Source organism: Squalius cephalus, assembly GCF_949319135.1.
Source record: "Squalius cephalus genome assembly, chromosome: 17".
Taxonomy (NCBI): Eukaryota; Metazoa; Chordata; class Actinopteri; order Cypriniformes; family Leuciscidae; genus Squalius; species Squalius cephalus.
Window position 1 is genome coordinate 35,383,300 of NC_137138.1, and position 21,544 is coordinate 35,404,843.

The 21,544-nt window shown below is 37.5% G+C and overlaps 1 protein-coding gene across 2 annotated transcripts in view; it reads right to left on the minus strand.

Annotated features, from left to right (window-relative positions):
• The window catches only part of fstl4 (follistatin-like 4), a 233,319-nt gene that overhangs the window by 12,131 nt on the left and 199,644 nt on the right, over positions 1-21,544 (minus strand). Inside the window, exons 8-11 of one of the 2 annotated variants that reach the window (XM_079847135.1) lie at positions 16,832-16,952; positions 15,078-15,239; positions 5,805-5,939; positions 3,467-3,493 (exon numbers count right to left, since the gene is read on the minus strand). In XM_079847135.1, the coding sequence (XP_079703261.1) occupies positions 3,467-3,493; positions 5,805-5,939; positions 15,078-15,239; positions 16,832-16,952 (445 nt within the window). The remainder of the gene's footprint in view (positions 1-3,466; positions 3,494-5,804; positions 5,940-15,077; positions 15,240-16,831; positions 16,953-21,544) is intronic. The other variant, XM_079847136.1, reaches the window with a different exon arrangement.

Genomic DNA, 21,544 nt, shown 5'->3' on the forward strand with positions numbered 1-21,544 from the left:
GCTGCTAATGAGTGTGTTCGCGTCAGAGGAGTGATGCACACAGAGCCGTCATGTCGTGTGTAAACACACACGGTGGCAGGTAAGCTACGACTGATCAGTGTTAGCGGTCATCCTGATGAAGATGTGCAGAACGCAGTCTTAACCCTCGGGTGCTCTTCCGTCATTTCTGATAGAAAAGTTTTACGTTTTGCTTTTTTGGAATTTTTTACTTCATTGGAATGGTACGAAACTTGGTAAATGTTTTGGCAATTGCTATGTGAACACACACACACACACACACAATAAAAAATCATGGACATAATTTGAAAAGGTTAAATGGTTAAATGTCAAAAATGCTAATTTTCTGAGATATCAACCTCGGATGAGGAACACAACTTGTTTAGATTTATGGCTTAGATTTTCTAGCAGTTTTAGAGTAAAATGTGATTTTGAAAATATATATTTCATATAAAAATTGAAAATAGTATTTTTGTTGATTTTTCATAATACACGTAAAATTCTGTTACTTTTTTTAAGTTAACATTCAAGATTCATGACAGTTTAAGTTGGAAATTTAATTTTCAGGTCTATGCTCAAAAAGTGAATAAATGGATTATAAATACAGCGTGAATATAATTTAGCATAAAAAAAATCCCCTAAAAATACAAAATATTAATTAAATACAGTACATTCATTTCATTGACAAAAACAAATTATATAATTTGGTCATTTTTGACCGACAAGCGAAGAGCTCCAGAGGGTTAAATCACTTCCGTTAATTTCCCAGTCTTTTTTGGGAAATGCCTCGGGCACTGAAGCACCGGCCCAAACTATTTTACAAATCAGTCATTTTGCAAAAATACAGAGTATGAAAACGTAAGATTTGTATAAAAAGTAAGCAATGTGCTGCATCTCTAACCACACATCTGCAAAAGCATCATGGGACTGTGTTGGAAAAGCTCTCTAAGAAGTCAGGTTCACACAGAACACATTTTAGTCTGTCAAGCGATTATTTTTTTTTAAATCTAGTTAATTGCACAAATTGATCAAATTTGGCTGAGAAATTACCCCCAAATGTTTATTTAAAGTCATTATTGAGTTAAATGAGAAAAGCATCAAACAGACAAAAAAAAAAAAAGTAGCTTTAGAAAGAAATATTTTATTTGATTCAACATAATATTTATTATTAATGGCCATGAGGGTGAGTAAATGATGACAACATTTTTGGGTGAACTATCCCTTTAATGGGGTTTCTATTATTATGGAAATATGATTTTTTTTTTGTTTTTTTTTTGTTTTTTAATGAAATGATCCTCTAAATAAGAAACTAAAACTGCCAGTAGGTGGCGGTAAATGTCTTAATGAGTAAGTAATTGAGTCATTCATTCATTCGATTCGTTCCAACTGCTGATTCCTTGAAGTAAATGAAGTAAATGGCTCTCAAATGAATGAGTCATTGAATCATTGATTCACCCGATTGATTCGCTCAAAACGCAGATTCATTCAGAAACAAACACCGCTGTTGCTTTGAGACGCACAACAGTTCTGCTCTGGCTTTACAGGTAATATTTCCATTGGCAGAACTGAGCAAAAGCAGATGATATTGTGTCTAAAATATAACATAATATTAACTTCTTATTTATTTAACTTTTGCATAAAATCAATATCACATTTGCACTCATGCTATTCAGGACAAAAACAGCACAACTATATCATATGATATACATTGCTCAACTAAATCATGATATAAATATGAGACAAAAACTCATCCAGAGGCATTTTTTGCCCTGATATCTTAAATTTTAGGGTCATTCTAACTGTAGTCTATAGGCTTTATCACGCAGTGAGTTGTTGTCATGTTCGTCATCAATCAACTGTGTGAATGTAAGATGAAATACGTAGGTCTGGGGCGGGTGCGTTAAATGCGTTAATAATTGTAGCGCATTACTTTTTTCCATGACTAAACTAATTAAATAAGCGTGCTAAATCGACAGCACTAAAAACATCGCAAGGTCTATAGAACTTATTTTACCTTGAGCACCGCGAGACGCTTAAAGATGTCCATCACGTACATTTTAGGCTATTTAAATTTTTGTTCTGTGTGAACTGAAGACTTGAACTTTCAGTATCTTAATGGCTGGAGCTGGAGATCAGCCGAATGTCACACAGACTGGATGAACGTGACACACTAGGGCTTTCCACACTTGAAGTAGTTAACCCTGGGTCATTCTAAACTCTGGGTAAACTGGATCTTAGGTTATTCAGGGTCAGAAAAAAAGTCACAATTACCTTTTTAATTTTTTATTCTTTGGCGAAAACAAGCTTCCATACAAATGAGTCAATTGTTGACATAAAATGAAAATTGTGGATAGATGCTCAGGTTATTAGGAGAATTATCTGAGGAATGAGTTCATACTGAAATCATGAAATCTCTGACTTACACAGGTTGACACTGTACGGAAAGATTATTGGGGTCTTTTTCTCATGAGAAGGCAAGCAAAATTCTCAAAATGCTCTCATTTGTGTTTCTTCTCTGCACTATGGCCAGGTACGACACAGACAGAGAGAGTAAAATGCCCTTTACCGTGGTAAGATCAGTTAAGTGATCATGAGTAGTGTATCGCTTCATGGTAATGACTAGGGGTGTAACGATACCCTCATGTCATGATTCGATACATATCACGATATATGATAAAATGTTAACAAAGAATTAACTGTTGATTAAAATGCTAAATTTGATATTACATTGTGTGTGTAAGTGAATAGTCTTGGACTCGGTGCTGAAACCTAAAGCACAGGACAATAGAGACACCAGAATAACAATATTCATGATTCTGAAGCTGAAAATACTGAATTATTGTAGATGAATATTCTCTGTCACTGACTAGATATATTTATAATAATGTAGGACACTTTTTACTGGTAACATCAGACATTTGGCATTATCAGGACACACTAATATTCCCCCATTGCATTATTATACATTCAATTCAACATTATATATAGTATACTGACACTAACACTCTGTAAATTGATTTTTTCAAGCACAGTAATTTTTATTTTGGGTGAACTATCCACAATACATATTGTTGCATTTTTGTATTGCGATATATTGTGACACGATATATTGTTTCACCCCTAGTAATGACATTAAACTAGTGTTTCACCAAGTAATGGTTCATTACCCAAACAGCAACATAGGTTCGGCCCAGATCTGGCCCACATCCGGTACACATGTGTGCCAGACGTGACCCGGATCTGGGCCGACACTATGTTGCTGTCTGGGTAGCTTAACATTAATACATGTTTCAGATATGCCAGGATTTGTTCATTTTAGTAAGAACTTATTCAGTCCATACACAGTATCTCAAAATCTTTTTTTTTTTTTATGAGAGACTGTGTATTACAAAATACAAACAATATGTATTTTATTTAATTTTTTCATAAAATGGACATTAATCAGACAGATAATCAGACATTTATTTACCTTCCTCCCTCCAGAGAATGTTGGCCACTAGATGGACAGCATGAGGAAACACAGAGCAGAGTTAGTGGACACAGAGAAACACACTGGACACGTGAGGAACGGGACTGTCTGTAGTGATTGCACATTAAGAGGATCTCCTGGACTACTTAAAGATCTAGTAATAAAGGCCCTGAAGGTGGAAATGGGCTGCTGGACTAGATGACCTTTATTTCAGTATTACCCTGTGCTTTTTCTCTGAGATTCCTTTAGCATGTCCCTCTGAGCTCACTGAAGATATTACTAAAGCCTTGTCTCGTGCACTGGACATGCACTTTTCAGAAACATGTCTGGTATCCAATAAAGAGTAGAAGAATACAACAAACAGCTGTCAGCAGTGTACAGCAACAGTAGAGGAATATTTTGCATTGCTTTTGTTGATGTTTTTATGCGTCTCAGAGATTTACTCAAATTTACTATACTCACACTCACTACGTCAATTTCCATTGGGAACAGCTGATCTGGCATGAGTTCAGGCAAAGTGAAATTGTATACTTTATTTTCATAACCTCATGAAATATCAACCTGCTCGTTCAATTTTAAGTCTATTTTTCGAGATATTAAATTGGCCTTGAGGTCTCTCAGCTCCAAAACACGAGGGTTAACATATAAAAGACTTATTCAAAGGTCTTATTAGAGATGATTTGAATGCAAAAATAACCAGCCTTTGTCCTCTTCGTATGGGTCTTTTATGAGGCCCTTTATATTCAACAAAGACATTGTGTTACAGAAAATATGACGGGATGAACATTTTATTATAACACTTTGATAATGGTCCTGAGGAGCTCATGGACAGAACACACTACTTTTATTCCTTCTAGTTTTATCATGCTGATGCAAGTCTTCCATGTCTTACTGTATATTACTGACAAGTATTAACATAATTAAGAAATAAGGCATGGGAGGAAGGTACTGATCCATGATTTACACCTCTTTTACTCAACTAAGGCCAAATGTGGACGGAAAATAATCCCCCATTTACTGACATCCTCAGATCTATAGACCTTCGTTTCACTGTAATTGAACACTGTAAATTTAACAGTCCAGAAAATGTCTATAATTTTCGAAACAGGAATTGGCTTTTGGGCAAATACACCACAGGGTTGTTCACATCTGAAGATGTTTATTGCTGTATGACCATTAAAACCTTATTAATGACAAACTGTCCTTCCCGCATTGGTGACTTCATTACATGTGAGCCGACTTGTAAATCCCTCCCAGTAATGACTGAACCAGCAACCCATACGATAGTGTGCAAGAGTTTACCACTACATCTTAGCCAACAACATGATTCTCCCAAATACAGTATAGATCATCACGTGACTATAATCACACTGTAAAAAAGTGGTAACCTGCAAATGTTACTATAAAGAGCTTTTTCTGCCTGATTTAAAGGGATAGTTCACCCCAAAATGAAAAATTTGAAGGTGACTTCACTTGACTTGATCTTATAGTTCCTTACTCTCCTTTTAGAGTTCTCAGGTCCTCCGATCAACGACTTTTAAAAGTACCTCGTTGCAATTTAAAATCAAAAGGAGATCGTGCTTTTTCCGTGGTGGGTCCCAAACTCTGGAACAGTCTCGCATTCCATGTGAGGTCAGCTCCATAGATTACAACTTTTAAGTCTTATTTAAAAACGTATTTATTTTCTTTAGCTTTTGAATAAAGTACGTTTGTTTTGTTGTATGACTTTCATGTTATTATTTTGGAAAGCACTTTGGGGCAACGTCTGTTGTTTAAAAAATGTGCTATATAAATAAAGTTGCTTGCTTGCTTGCTCAAATTGTTCCAAACCTGAGTTTTTTCTTCTGTTGAACAAAAATATATTTTGAAGAACGTTGGTAACCAGTTGACGGTAGCCAGTAACTTCCATTGTAGAATCAATAATAATACTATGGATGAACTATTTTGGATGAACAATCCCTTTAAACCCATAAAAATAGTTTTGTTGGTATAAATTGATATAGGTAGATGGTTGGGTGAGATCTGCTGCTGCATAAATAGACAATCCCGTAGTAGATCTAGGCAGGTGGAGGGGTTCAGAGGAACTAGCCTACAGCAAACACTGGACCAGACTATTTAAATGTTGAGCAAGCAATCTCATTGGCTGTGGGATCAGCAGAGACCTATCAGCTTGTGCCATGTGGTAATGATGTGATTGCTTGCAGATTGCATGTAAACGCTTAGCCCTCTTGAGTTTCATGACTGAACTATATATTTAAGTTAAATATTACCTTTTTTTAGTGCATAGCTCATTTCATAATCATTACAATCTTTGCTGAAACACTATATCATCACTCACGTGTCTTACGTGCCGAATCTTCCACAAACAGAGATGAGATGTCTTCATCCACGCCAACCTCGTTTCTAGCGATGCATGTATAAGCCCCAGTGTCTTCATAACGCACACTACCGATGTGAAGCTCACTGCCATTAGCTGAAGAAATACAACAACACAGAGTTAGATGATCCACTGCATTTACTGTGTAATCCCTATATTTCCTATCTCTTCCCTGCTAAAAAATCCAGCATGGCTGGTCCGGAATGGGATGCTGGTTTGCTTGTCCCCGGCATGGGAAGGAGGAGTGCTGGTGGACCAGTTCAGTTTGACTATGCAGCAAGACCAGCAACTATACCAGCTCTAACCAGCATAAACCAGCCTGGACCACACAGGATTCATGCTGGATTGTTAAGCAGGGTTAACACTAGGGGTGTGCAGCAGAGGAAATTTAAATAGACATATAGTTGTAAATGTGTATGGTGTGGTATTTTAATTAATATTACTCTGACAGGCTCTGACTTCTGAGAGACGCAATGCAATATTTGATTTGTGATCACTCTGAAAAAATCCTTCATTCATAGAGTTTACACTTGTGCACTTCACACACTCATTATTGCGTAGTGATTTTAGAGGATTATGTAAAATATTGTGCTATGAACCCCTGGCTCAGCTGCAATCCAGCAAAGAGGAAGAGTGACTGTGTCTGCCGAATATTTTTCCTATTATTCGGTAGAATTCATATTTATTGTAAAGCCATTATCCGTGCCTTTCCGAATAAGGTATTTGGCTTCGGGCACATTCCTAGTTAACACACACACACACACACACACCAAAGAAAAAGTGCCTCTAACAAAATCAACAAGCACCTACAGGGCAATAACATAAATCTCAAAAGTAACTTTGAAGTGTTTGTTCCTACAGTCGACCAATAACATTTTTCATTGACAGAGCTTTGGCTGAAGGCATTCCTAAAACCCATAAAGGCTTCCCTGTGGTGCAGCTAATACTGTGCCGAGTTATAAAGTCCAATACTTGGATTTATTGAGTGTTTGTTTTTTCAGCAGAAATGTTTTCTTTCGAAAATGACCAAAGGAGGGAAAGGTAAAGTTGGCATGTCTTGTCTTCTATTTCAGAACTTTTTCTTTTAAATTAGGTTTCTTTTGTCAAGTAACCTAAAAATGTGGTGTGGTGGCATCTAAATTCATTTGTTTATTCAAGCCAAAATATGATGTAATATTGCTGAATAAACCTATATTAAGTTACAACAATGAAAGTAATTTCTCAGGGTCAGATCAAGGTCTTGATGGCACATGTACCAATATTTGACTAATTTCACAAATATGCATAAGTTTGTCTCATCTCTGACCATTTTTCCTGGCATTTGAACAGCAGCTACAAATGAATGATGCTAATGAATAAAGAAGGAAGACCCCACGCCTAAGCTGGACACCATAGGCTACAGCAATCAAATGGCCGAAAGTGCTGTTTTAACACGGACATTTAAAAGGACAGAAGGATGGATCTTTTGCTTCAAGTGATGTGAGTGAAATTATATTTATATTGTCTTGCTTATATGTGTTGTTTTATTTTAAATTGTCTGTCTAAAAGTGATCAAAGTAAGCCATTTAAGCCATAAAGCAAAAAAAGAAAAGAAAAAAGTGAGTCCTCATGAGAGGGTCCAGTGTCAGGAGCCCGAACCAGTGGAGACGAAGATGACTTGGGCTGGGTGAATATAACTTGGAAAAGGGCTTAACCAGAGATGACTGAGAAGACTTGGAACTGGGCTTAACCAGTATGACTGAGAAGACTTGGAACTGGGCTGAACCAGAGATGACTGAGAAGACTTGGAAAAGGGCTTAACCAGCGATGACCGAGAAGACTTTTAACTGGGCTTGACCAGTATGACTGAGAAAACCTGGAACTGGGCTTAACCGGTATGACTGAGAAAACATGGAACTGGGCTTAACCAGTATGACTGAGAAGACATGGAACTGGGCTTAACCAGTATGACTGAGAAGACTTGGAACTGGGCTTAACCAGTGATGACTGAGAAGACTTGGAACCGGGCTTAACCAGTGATGACCGAGAAGACTTGTAAATGGGCTTAACCAGTATGACTGAGAAGACTTGGAACTGGGCTTAACCAGTGATGACTGAGAAGACTTGTAAATGGGCTTAACCAGTATGACTGAGAAGACTTGGAACCGGGCTTAACCAGTGATGACCGAGAAGACTTGTAACTGAGCTTAACCAGTGATGACCAAGAAGACTTTTAACTGGGCTTAACCAGTATGACTGAGAAGACTTGGAACTGGGCTTAACCAGTGTGACTGAGAAGACTTGTAACTGAGCTTAACCAGTGATGACCGAGAAGACTTTTAACTGGGCTTGACCAGTATGACTGAGAAAAACAGGAACTGGGCTTAACCGGTATGACTGAGAAAACATGGAACTGGGCTTAACCAGTATGACTGAGAAGACTTGGAACTGGGCTTAACCAGTGATGACTGAGAAGACTTGTAAATGGGCTTAACCAGTATGACTGAGAAGACTTGGAACCGGGCTTAACCAGTGATGACCGAGAAGACTTGTAACTGATCTTAACCAGTGATGACCAAGAAGACTTTTAACTGGGCTTAACCAGTATGACTGAGAAGACTTGGAACTGAGCTTAACCAGTGATGACTGAGAAGACTTGGAACCGGGCTTAACCAGTGATGACCGAGAAGACTTGTAAATGGGCTTAACCAGTATGACTGAGAAGACTTGGAACTGGGCTTAACCAGTGATGACTGAGAAGATTTGGAACTGGGCTTAACCAGTGATGACTGAGAAGACTTGTAAATGGGCTTAACCAGTATGACTGAGAAGACTTGGAACTGGGCTTAACCAGTGATGACTGAGAAGACTTGTAACTGATCTTAACCAGTGATGACCAAGAAGACTTTTAACTGGGCTTAACCAGTATGACTGAGAAGACTTGGAACTGGGCTTAACCAATGATGACTGAGAAGACTTGGAACCGGGCTTAACCAGTGATGACCGAGAAGACTCGAAACTGGGCTTGACCAGTATGACTGAGAAGACCTGGAACTGGGCTTAACCAGTAACTGGGATTAACCAATGATGACTGAGAAGACTTGTAACTCATCTTAACCAGCAGAGACATAGACCCGATTCCACAGACAGGGATTAGATTAAGCCAGGATTAGGCCAGGATTAGGCCTTAGTTCAGTTAGGGCATTTAAGTAGCTTTTATAAACATATCTTAGAAAAAACATTTCTGGTGTACATCTTGAGACAAAACAATTGCACTGACATATTTTAAAATATATATCAGTGCAAGTTGCTTTTAGTTAAAACAGCTCCAAAATGCATGCTAGTCTGGGTCTAGACTTAAGCCTTGTCTGTGAAACCCGGGTATAGTGTAGCATAGATAGAGGGTGAGTCACGCCAGATCAAGTCCCTTGTGAGATCCTCGAGGGAGTGGTCTCCCTGCTCAAGTAGAAGCAGACAAACAGCAGATATATCCATATTTACCCTTTTGCTATTGTTTTTTGTTACTCGTTTTGAGGGTCTCACGTTCTGTCACAGTGAGCTTTATAGGTAAGCCAAACAGATAAGAATGATGCTTGGCACAGGATGACGATTATCAATAGAAATAAACTTTAATAAACACTCAGAGAAAACCACAACCACCATAAACGTTAACGTGAGACAATGAACTGAGAAAAACTGAGGGCTTAAATACACAAAGAAAGATCATTAACGAAACAAGGAACAGGTGTGAACTAATCAGGAACCATGACAACTAATGAATGAATGAGAACTCAAGCAAAACAGTGAAGAGGAAAATGAAACTGAACATGACTATGAAAGATCGCCAGACTGCTACAATCTAGGCCATGTCCACACTAATACATTTTCGTTTGAAAATGTATATTTTTCTCTCCGTTTTGGCCTTCCGTCCACACTGAGACGGCGTTTTTATTAATGAAAACGAAGCTTTTTGAAAACGCTCTCCAAAGTGGATACATTTGAAAACACCGTTTTCACGTTGTAGTGTGGACTGAGAAACCGGTGGTGTTTAAAACGATGATGTAAATTTAGTCATGTGACGCATATTGTACCAATAGATATTCATGTTCATACCAGTATTGTGCCTGTTATGTGCTATTCACTTTCACACTGTTACTAAAAATATTCTACATTGCACACTCTTCATATCACAGTCCTGCAAAGATGACAGAATTTACTCACATTTGCTGTCCTGCGACAATACATGCGTTTTAGACCAAACATACGGTGACTGCGTGCGACCTGGACCGCATCAGTGAATGCTGAGATATTTTACTAAATAAAATGATCCTGTCAGAAGAAATGCGTGATAATTTCATTATTTATTTTTCCATCTGAATCATGTCAGTGATCTTTTGTGGGGTTTTACACATGCACAGTAAAGGTGAATTTAGCGTTTTCAGGCGTTTTTCAAAAGTTTCTCGTCCACACTGAAACGTCTGAAAACGCCTGAAATCGCTAATGTGGACGCAGAGCGTTTATAAACGAAAACGCTGTTATCAAATGTATCTGGATTAATGTAGACGTAGTCCTAGTGTGCCTTCTCTACTGTAAAACCCACCCGCTGCCACTGAATGTTAGTACATGGTAGTTAAAGATCTTTTTAAAGAACAGTTTTTACAATGTGCTGCGTGAGTTTTGAAGGCTGGCTGGTATATTTTTGAGAGCGCTCTCTCTCTCTCTCTCACACACACACACACACACACACGATGCTACAGTTCAAGATGTTACTTTGATGGTGTTTCACTTTTATTCTTATTGAGCTTTGATGCTAATTAAATTCAGCCATAAAAACATTGCAAATGACTTTACTTTCATTACCAAATGGATTTCATGAATAAATCATTCTTCAGTCATTAAAAGGGTCTCTGACAACATTCCTCCATCATTTAATAAATGCGAGTCGGCTATAGGATTATTGTGTCTGAGTGCTGAGCTCAGGGCTTGAGTAGTGAAGCTCATCCAAACCATGCACACATTACATCTCCGCACCTGTGAATACTGACGACATCAGCGTTCATTACTACATCACCTCAAAGATTCTGGGATCCGGTCACCAAAAGATTCAGCGTTTGAAGTAATAATGAGCATGAAGATAATAACTCTGCTTTATGGATGAACACACACAATCTCCAAACCAAAGCGGTGCTTGTAAACTGAGAAGACTGGCAGATCTTTTGTTGTGTGTGTGTGTGTGTGTGACACCTCAGGACTGCTGCTCTCGAAGTTCAGCGAGTCTCAGATGCTGTCTTGATCACAACACAAGCATCTCTGAACGCTGTCTGTGTCACTCGAGCGCTTTCATGTGCCGCCAAAGATCACACACACATGCAGGGGAGTTCTCTCTCTCCTCACTTCACCTTTATTCTCTCATCTCTAGCACTTTCCTGTCCTTCTATTGATCTCATTCTATCTATCCTCTAAATACAGACTCGATTCGAACAAGAGCTTCTCACCACTGGCCTCTTTATACGGCTTTATACTTTCTTTTGCAGCTTGACTTCATATTTCCATATCAGGTGCATTTATGTACTGCAAGTGGATTATAGACATGAAATTATAATTAGCCTTTTGCATAGAATTATCATGCATGCAGTATTTGTGAGCTCATATTAATTCAGAGCCTTTAAAACATTCATTTGTCACACCGCAGGGGCATTTAAACTCGAGAAGACAGAAGAAAGTGCCACCATTTCCACGTCCTGATATACAGGATTTGCATTTTCTCTCGTACAGTATATTCATATTCATTTCAACCCCATAAATTTATGCCGATGAAAATAATGTTACGCATTAACTCGTGTAGTGAATGCTGAGCCAAGGGCATGATTTACAACAAAACCTTACAAGAACAAACAGCATTTAAGGCGACAGTGTCAAAGAGGAGCAAGAGATGAAATATGAGGCGTGATCTGTGATGAAAACAAAGACAAATCAAAGTGAATATCTTTTCATTTATTATGCACAAAAAGTGAGATTCAGTGTATGTAAAATATTAGCCGTGAAATGTGCCTAAGCGAAACAAAGAAGTCGATCATTTTGAGTGAACGTAAAAGAATATAATAATGCTATTGAATACAGTATATTACTGTATGTCAGTGATATACAACCTCTGCCAGTGTGTGTCCACTGTTGTAGATAAATTCACAGGAGTAGTGGTCATTTCATCAGCTATTTTTTGTAATTTAATCTTAGTCCTGTGTGAAATGTACTTTTTAGATTTTATCATAATTAGTCAACCTTGTTCTGTTTTGTTTAGTCGATGAAAACGTAGTCACATTTTCGTCATGGTGCATGAAGGTTAAATTGATAATCACGATTATTTTGCACAAAATTATAATCGCAACGACTGTTGTCATTTTATTTTAATTTATTTTTTTGCACCAATTTTTTGTTGTTGGCATAAATCACAAATCAAGAGAATGTCGACTCATATGCATGCTTTACTTTACCTCATCTAGTTTCCTGATTGATTATAGACTATTTATCATATAAATGAACACACTTTTTCATCATAGTTTTCGTTAACGAAATTAACACTATGTACATTGGAGTTTATTTCCTAAAAGGAAAAAGTGCCTATAATTGTAAAAACACACCAAAGCTATATTAGTTTTGTTTACCTAAAAATAACAGTTCATTTAAACCAGGGATTCCCAGTTCTTTTGTCAGCTGAACCCCTTTGATCTAAAATATTTATTTGAATTAGATTTTACATTAATGTTTCAATAATTTAGTAACACATATTTAATCTTTATTTAGTGTTTGAGTGTTTTATTTTGATTGTTTTCATTTGAAATTATTTTTTAATTCGATATTTTAATGATTTAATAATTATTCGCTTTTCATCAAGTCGAACCCCAGGTGGGAAACCCCTGATGGAAACTATGGCTTGTGATTGTTTACCTTGCTTTATAAATCAAGACTCATTTTTTACGTCGCCATCAGTGCGCTTACACGTCTATCCATCTTTCCACATAGCAATAAAACAAAAATAATCATTGGACACAAAATGACACATCGTGTCTCCGCACTGAGCTAGGCCTGTTATTTGTCATCCTGTGAAAGTGAATTTTTCATCATCTTTTATCTTGATGCTGTACATATTTCCGTGGACACAAACAGAAACAGAAGAGCTTTAAAAGAGCGCTTATAAAATATTAATGTGTGCATGAAAGCAGAGGGAAATGAAAGCAGACGGAAATACACTCACAACACAAGAGGATAATGAATGGCCAGAGAAACACAAATGCTCATCTGAACTACACCACTTCCACTAACATTCTGTGCTATATTAAACCTCCAAAGAACCAATAAATAACCAGAACCGCTGGAAAGACGATGGAGCTGAAACAAATAAATGAGAGAAATGAGACCTTGAAGCTCTCGTCTTTTTTATACAGAACTTAAGCAGCACAAACATCTGATGCAAATCACAGCCTATTACAGGGTGTAATGGACCGACTCAACCAATAAAGTGCTATCTAATAAGAGGCTACTCTGTAAACAATACTGCACTCCTGCTGAAACCACAGGCCTCTTCAGAAGAACCGCGATCGTCATTTCATGGACTGTTTTTATCATCATCATCATCATCGTCGTCCTTGCAGGTTCACTCCCACAGAGCTTGAGAAACGATTTACTTCACAGATGCAATCCACTGCTGCGTGTGGAGGAGGTTTGGGAACACTTTCTATGAAGACTATAAATTACTATTTTATAAACATATTTATAAAGACTCATTAAGACCTACACTGCATTATAAGAACAGTTATAGTTACATTTAAATTATTTTTAGTCATGCATTTGCTTTTTCAGTGTGCATGCTCATAATTCATTATAGACTGATTAATAAGTATTAATTATTCAGTCGTATGGTTCAGTTCACAATAATACAGTTACTAACCTAAGTCAAGTTAAAATGTAGGATGCAAAGAAAATGTTAAGAAATCTTGATGTTCTTATACATTTTAAGTTAAATGTTAAATGTAACTAAAGAACAATAATTCCTGTAATAAAATAATGGGGAAAAAACAGAAATCATTAATACAAATAGTTGAAAAAAAAAATATATATATTTTTTAATCTTACATACTAGCAAAACACTGCAACACTATTTTTGAAAGTATAATTCCAAACTGCTATAAGCAAAACCATGCATATGGCTGAGGAGATCAAATCAAAATGACCATTCATGACCTCTAATGCAAACATTAGCCATTAAAGACATAATTGATAACTAATTGGTACAGCAAACAAGTGTCTATGGGTCTATTTTATATTTTATAAATCAGTGTATAATGGATTATGAGCATGCACATTGAAAAAGCAAATGCATGACTTAAGATAAGGAATTATAAAAATAATATAAATGTAACTATAACTATTCTTATATTGCAGTATAGGTCTTAATGAGTCTTTATAAATATAGAATAGTAATACTTACTCATAAATAAGTATAAACGGGGCTATAATTCATTATAAGCATGGGCTTAATAGAAAGTGTTACCGGATATTTTTCATATGCTTCGTTTCATATGCTGTCCATTACACATCAGTCTGTTAAAACATAATTCTGTAGCAGTAATAGAGCTAAGAGTCTACTTGAGGCAAACTTTAGTTTAAAAGCATAATTAGAATGGAAACACCACTTTTAAGTTTGACCGTATTTTCGTTTTAGGTTAAATGCCTTGTGAATGGGAGTGAATGGGGCACGACTATGATAGCATCAAAAATCTCTATTTTTAAAACACTAATGCGGCTCGACACAACATGAAACTGTGCTGGAAGTGTCACCAGCGGCTCTACACATGAACTCCAGCATTGAGAACATTGTTTGTGTTCACAGAGTTCACAAGGCATTTTAACTTAAAACGAAAATACGGTCAAACTTAAAAGTGGCGTTTCCATTCTAATTATGCTTTTAAATGCAAGTTTGCCTCGGGTAGATTAACAAAAAGAGCCTAGGTTGCATTTTGGCGAGAGTTACTCTTTATTGTACCAGATGCCGTTACTCAGATCTACTTTTACTTACATTTACTCAGTTCATACAGTGTATGTAATTGATTTCACTGCTTAAAAATGTAATCAATATTTCTAAGTGTAAAAATGAGTTTTTTTGGTTTCACAAATTTTTTGTTAGTAAATCGTAGTGAAACTTTTTCAAGTGCTGTCTGTCTTTATCTGATTCCCAAGAGGAAGGGCGGAGGGTCGTACCGAGAAGCGCGATCTGCTTGGATGCGTGTGGCTGCAGGTCCAGGCCGTTCTTCAGCCAGGAGAGTTTGGGGTTTGGAAGACCATCTGCATGGCAGTGCAAGCTGGCAGCAACACCGGGTTCCTGGGCCTGAGTCTCCGGATACACCAGGATTACTGGAGGCACTAGAAGGACAAAGAGAACAAAAATAAAAGAGACTGTGAACAACAGAGAAAGTCATTCAATTCCAGAACAATTGCTTTATTTTGGATTGCCTGCTTTTTTGTTAGTCAGAAATGGTCATTTAATGACACGAATGAGAGATGAGGTGGGGGATTGAGCAACAAACACACGTCCCGCTCAAGGCTCTTCATTCAGCCGTATCTCTCTTCAATTAGAGCGACTCTACTGACAAAACAAGCTCGAGAACAATCACGCTTATTGTCCCCGTTAATTGAAAATTCTCCCAGTATTTTTCTCTGGCAAATATATTAAAGGATTGTTATCTTTGTTCCAATACAGTGTTTGTTTATATCCCTTCATCTCCCTCAGTGAAAAATTATGCCTTGTAATTAAAGGTTTGAACAACCTAAAGATGAAAACTATTTTCTTTATCAACACAATTTCAAAAAAGGTTTGAAATCCAACAAATATATATATATATATATATATATATATATATATATATATATATACATATTCGTATTCAGACCCACTGCACTAAACCTTCTTTCCTTGTCGTAACTAAAGCAGGGTTTCCTTTCTAAAATGATGTGCTAGTTTCCCCATCTCTCTATAGCCAACTAAACAAGACAAAAGCCAAAGCTGACAGTGGGAAGGAACCCAAACTCCATCAGGTGACAGAATGGAGAAAGAAACCAGGCTCAAATATGAGGCACTAAACTTGGTTACGGTATTTATCTGACAAAATTATTTGGCAAAAAAAAAAAAAAAAAGGCAAACTACAGCTACAGCTTTTATTTTACTATGCAATAGGCAATAGGTAATTTATTTGGTATGTTTCAGTGCGTTATTATCACAAATAAAACAATCAACTCCATGCACAAATATGCAATATGCTTACAAAACAAATAAAACAATTGACTCCATGTACAAATATGCAATATGCTTACAAAATCAACATTTTTTTTTTTTTATATTTGAAAAAAGGTGAATGTGTAAATTTTCCTAGGCCAGACATCACTTTTTGGTCACTACCTTACATAGTTTCTCTACTACCATAAAACGTATGTTCTGCAGTCCCTTTTCCTGGAACTTTGTTCTTGAACTTGGAGTTTATTCTGATGAGATGTAAATGTAATGAAAGATGAAAATTAACACATGAAAAGATGTGTTTTCAAATCTTTCTGGATAGATGTGGACGTAGCCTTACTGCAATGTGCATCATACGGTATTACTGCCACGCTTAACCTTTAGATTGTTTTTGTAATTACTAAAGTGATTTATGGTTGCACTTTATTTTACAGTATGTGCACTTATGTGTACTTGCAGTGTACGTACCTAAGCACTGGTTAATATAAGGCAACTACATGGGTTAAGGTTAGGTTTAGGTGTAGGTTCAGGGTAAGTTTTTACCCAGTTATTGTAATTACTATAAGTACATAGTATGTAAATATGGGGAACAGGACTGTAAAATAAAGTGGACACCGTAAAAAAAAAGGTGCACAACTTTAGTCATCCATTTCATAACCTTTACAGACATTAAAACAGAGTTCATGAAAAGCAAAGGTGAGATATGAAAGATTCTACTACTAACCATTCACCTGGAGCACGTGGGTTTGGGACAGATCCTCATAGCCGTCTGCGTGACAGCTGTAGTTCCCCATGTGAATCGTAGTCACCTTCGTAATGTAAAGCGAGCCGTCGTCGCCAAAGTCCTAGTGAACGGGAATAAAGAGACGGAGAATAAAACAACAGGAAGGCATGGGATGAATAAGACTATGAATCAGTGGCGTCCCATGAGCGAGCGGGAGAAGGGGTTTGTTCCTCACTGTCATGCTCTCTCAGGCTGATAAATGGTAAGGGTTAAAAATATAGCCAGCATTAGCGTGATTAATGAAGCCTGTTGTGGTTTTGTGAGGATGCGTCCCCTCATCTGGGGTTTTGGGCCGACTCAAGGGGGATTAAAACATTAAACTGTTTTGTAGTTATATGAGTTTGCCGAGGGTAAATGATTTAAGGACACGGAAGCTCGCTCTTAAACCCTAACACACCTGCAGCTTTATAGGGCGCACTGAAAAGGGCGTGGCTGCCGTACAGGGAACAAAACTGCGATTTGTTTGTTTAGGAGGTCGTCACTAATCCAGCGAGATGGATGATCAGCTCCTGGAAAAACACCACTTTGCCTCCAAGTGCTAAAGTTTTAGGATGAAGAGGGCAGAAGTGACTCTCGTCCAAGGACACGGATGCTGTGCAAACCCAACGACAAAAACTAATTACTTTTTTTATTAAATATAGATTATGTGACTGATAATACTTCACCTCTGCCGTAAGGCCGATATTATTCTGCATACGGAGGACTCGTAGTGGTTTTCATCACTGTGTTGCCTGCCACTTTCTGATGAAATGTAATTAAGAGTTTGTCATTCAAATTTTTAAATCAATTGTCAGATAATGTCTTGTGATGAGGTTTAACCGAAATAACAGCACCAATACAGTTAATAAACCCCTAATTCAAATGATCGGAAAACACAAAAACACTTGGGAAATTTTAGCTGCCATTAGATTTAGAATCAGAGATGAGTGTTCGTCACACAACTGTGCCAATTTATCTCTAAAGCGTTGAAGGGGTGAACTGAAGGAACCGTTTGATACTGTTTAAACGAATAAAACATTAGATAAGCTTTTTATTGGCAATTTCCTCTACTAAATGTTTCTGGAGCCGCTGAGGTGCATTTGCACGCTCCTCCTCACTTCAGACCACACAACAGACTGCATCTGGATTGAGGTCACGACACTGGCTCGGCCTTTCTAAAATTTAGAGCTTCTTCTGTTTGAACTCTCAGCAGTTCATTTACTCCCGGGTCACTGTTGTGTTGTGTTGCTGAGTTTTACATCACACAGCATCGCCTGAAAAACATCCTCACTGCTTCAAATGGAATGCTGTGTGTATTTCAGAAACTAGTTGTTAAATATATGGCTGTTATATATATATATATATATAGGCAGGGGTTAAAGTGGGCCGGAACGGTCCGGAACTGCGTTCCGGCACCTCAGATAAATTAATAAATAAATAAATAGATTCAAATCAAATCATTCTCATCAAATTCAATTATTCTCATCATTCATCAAATCAAAACTGAATATCACCGCCTGGCCCCGTTCACAAACACGCTTCCCGACGTTATGTTCTCATGGTTTTCCTGTCTGATTTGAGTGCATGCATCGGTTCACGCCTCCCCTCCCCGCTCCTCCCCGCTGAACGCCAGCGATAACTTGCGGGAAATGCACTCACGGTGGTTGAGCGCGGTAAAGTTAGTTTTAGGTTCGATATTCGCCGGACATTTGTTTTCCCTTGTAATATATTTTATTATTTATTATTATATTATATATTATATTTATACCTGAGAATGCTTTGACGCGTTTCCACAGCACATGATGCTTAAGGGAACGTCTGCCAATTCCACCAACTGCGTTATAGTCCAGTCATTTTAAGCCAAAATTGCAACACAAGCAAACTCAACTGATTTTGTATCCTCAATATGTCCTGAGTAAGGAAAAAAAAGCCCCGAAGAATCCCATTAGGGGAAAGTTTAGAAAAAGACCCAAATATAGCCTATTCATATGCCTATCCATTATTTTACTTAGGCCTATGTGAATAGGGTAAAAAAAAAAAAAACCTTTAGATATCACGATGAAAATTACTGAGTTGATTACTTACATCAAGACACAAAAAATGTATTACAAGTTTTTTAAAATTGTTTGTTAACTTGGACAAAAGGTGCACAATCTAATTACGTGCTAATTTGCATAAATACCACAACAGATCTAAACATTGGGTTTAGCCAGGTGAAAATGTCTTGTTGAATCTTGTTAACAGTAAAATACTTAATGTTAAGATCTGAATGGAACCCATTTAGGCTACCCATGAACATTAATACATAGAGGCAGGAAGAAGTACTTTAGAAACCAGCCTTTATTAATTATTAAGAGATTGGGTTTGGGGCTGGGTCCGTGGGACTGTTTCTGGGGGACGAGTCTGAGGGAAGAACAGGAGACAATGGTAAGGAGAATGCAGAAGACAAAAGGTAGGCAAAATAAAAAGTGAATCCCCAGAAACAGTCCCACGGACCCAGCCCCAAACCATCTCTGCAATAATAATTAATAAAGGCTGGTTTAAAGTACTTCTTCCTGCCTCTATGTATTAATGTTCATGGGTAGCCTAAAACTTGTCTCAGAAAATGACTCATAAAACATATAAATATCAGTTGAGCCTATGTATAGTTTCTTCACTGACACAGACGAAAATGAAAAGACTATCAGCAAAGTTCAGTTTTAGGAGGGGAAGAATTAGGGCAGAAGGAGACTGAGAGAAAAAGAAAGATGAAGATGAGGAGAGAGCAGGTATTGACAAATAATCTAATGACAAAGTTTTAAAGCTATTTCTTTTTTTAAAGAAATTGGCCTTCAAAAGCCCTAAATTGCACATATGTTGGTCAGAGAAATCCAAATTTTCTCGGGGGAGCATGCCCCCGAACCCACCTAACTACCGCACATTTTAGTCAGTTTTGGACTTCTGATTTTTATGATTAAATTGACATTGTGAAAAACAAGGTTGTGTTGCATATCGTGATGTTCAGCAATTTTAACATAGTATCGTCATCATATCAGTGTAGATGTAGATGGACCAAAATTAAAACATTAAAAGTATTAAATAAGTATTGTAATACTTGGTGCCACAGTGACAATCTTGTCCCAAATAGTATTGCTATACCACGATACTCAATATGTTGTCCCACGGTCAGTAATTTTTCCCTGTTGCACCTACACAAAATTTGAGGGTTCCCCCACCTGCCAAATCCCACTTTAACCACTGTATATAGGTATATATATATATATCTGTCATATTGACAGAAATGTTTATTAATATGCACTGTCCCTGTAATAAAGAAAATAAATAATAAAATAGAATAAAAAATATATACACATATACATATAAGATTAATATCAGGACACTTCCCAGACAGCAACCAGACCAGATCCGGCCAAGATCTGGTATGCGTGGAATCCACATGGACCAGATGTGGCCTCACAATCAAAGACCTTTGATTGTGAGAACTGCTCGGGAACTCTTCCGGCCGTGATTAAAGCATTTAAAGGACATTTGCTGAAGTCTGTTTGTCGATTATTGCTGCAGCAAGCTAGAAAAATCTACCACAATTTGGCGAGCCAGCCAGGAGTCCTCGGAATGTCCCTCTGTCGGATGGAAGGGGACGAGGAACCACATTGTCTTCATTCTGCCAGACTGCAGAACCCTGTTCGACAGAGGGACCATTCCAGACGGGCTAAAAGGACGTAGTTAGGTTTAAGGAAAAATCTACCACACACCTTCAACATTTCTCACATTATCACAGTTTATTCGCTATAGTTTAGAAAATGGTAATAAAATATGAGCAGAACTCAGTTGATATTTGACTGGTTTTGTCCGTCCTTCTGTTAGACTGTCTCACACATGAATTATGTTGAATATCTGTCAGCTGTTCAATTTAACTACACAATTAGATAATACCAATTTAGCTCAACCAATCACCAAGCAATGCTTCATTGTGTTCAGTCTGTGTGTAAAAAGAGCATTAGCAAACACACTTCAGCAAAACATGATCAGCTCAAAGTGTCGGAATATTATTTGGTCCCAAATGTTTATAAATTTTACTGGTAGTCGCTGTATGAAGAATTTTTGGGTATAATATGTCACAGTTTGTTTTATTTTGCTATCCTTACTTACATAAATTTATTATAGTGTCAAAACTATATCAAAAATTATATTTGGTGTCTGAATGATTTTTGGTTTGACTGTACGCAGTTTAACGGAAAGAACACAATGGTCTTCCGCAGCGTCCCGATTCTCACTCTCACTCAGCACTCTTCACCGGTGCTCGCTCTCATTGACCCGCGCGTCGTCGTTGACTGGGTCAGTGTTGCAGCGTTCAGCAAACACTTCATTAACATGCAATTAGAGTATTGTAATGAGTGAGCGCAGAAACACAACCCCATGCTGTCAGGAATGCAGGTGAGCTAAACACAAGCGGGACACAGCTCATTAAACACTACCCGTTCCCACCCCGAGCATGTCTGCTTCTCAAAACCTGCAGTCCTTTGAAATCAGCACGACTCCTGAGAACTTATTTACAATTACATTATGATAAAATGAAGTGGAGGAAACACAAATGTGTTTAGTAATTGCAAACGGAAAGTGTGCCTCAGAATGCAGAGCTTGTGTCCTGATAATGAACATTAACATTTGTAATTT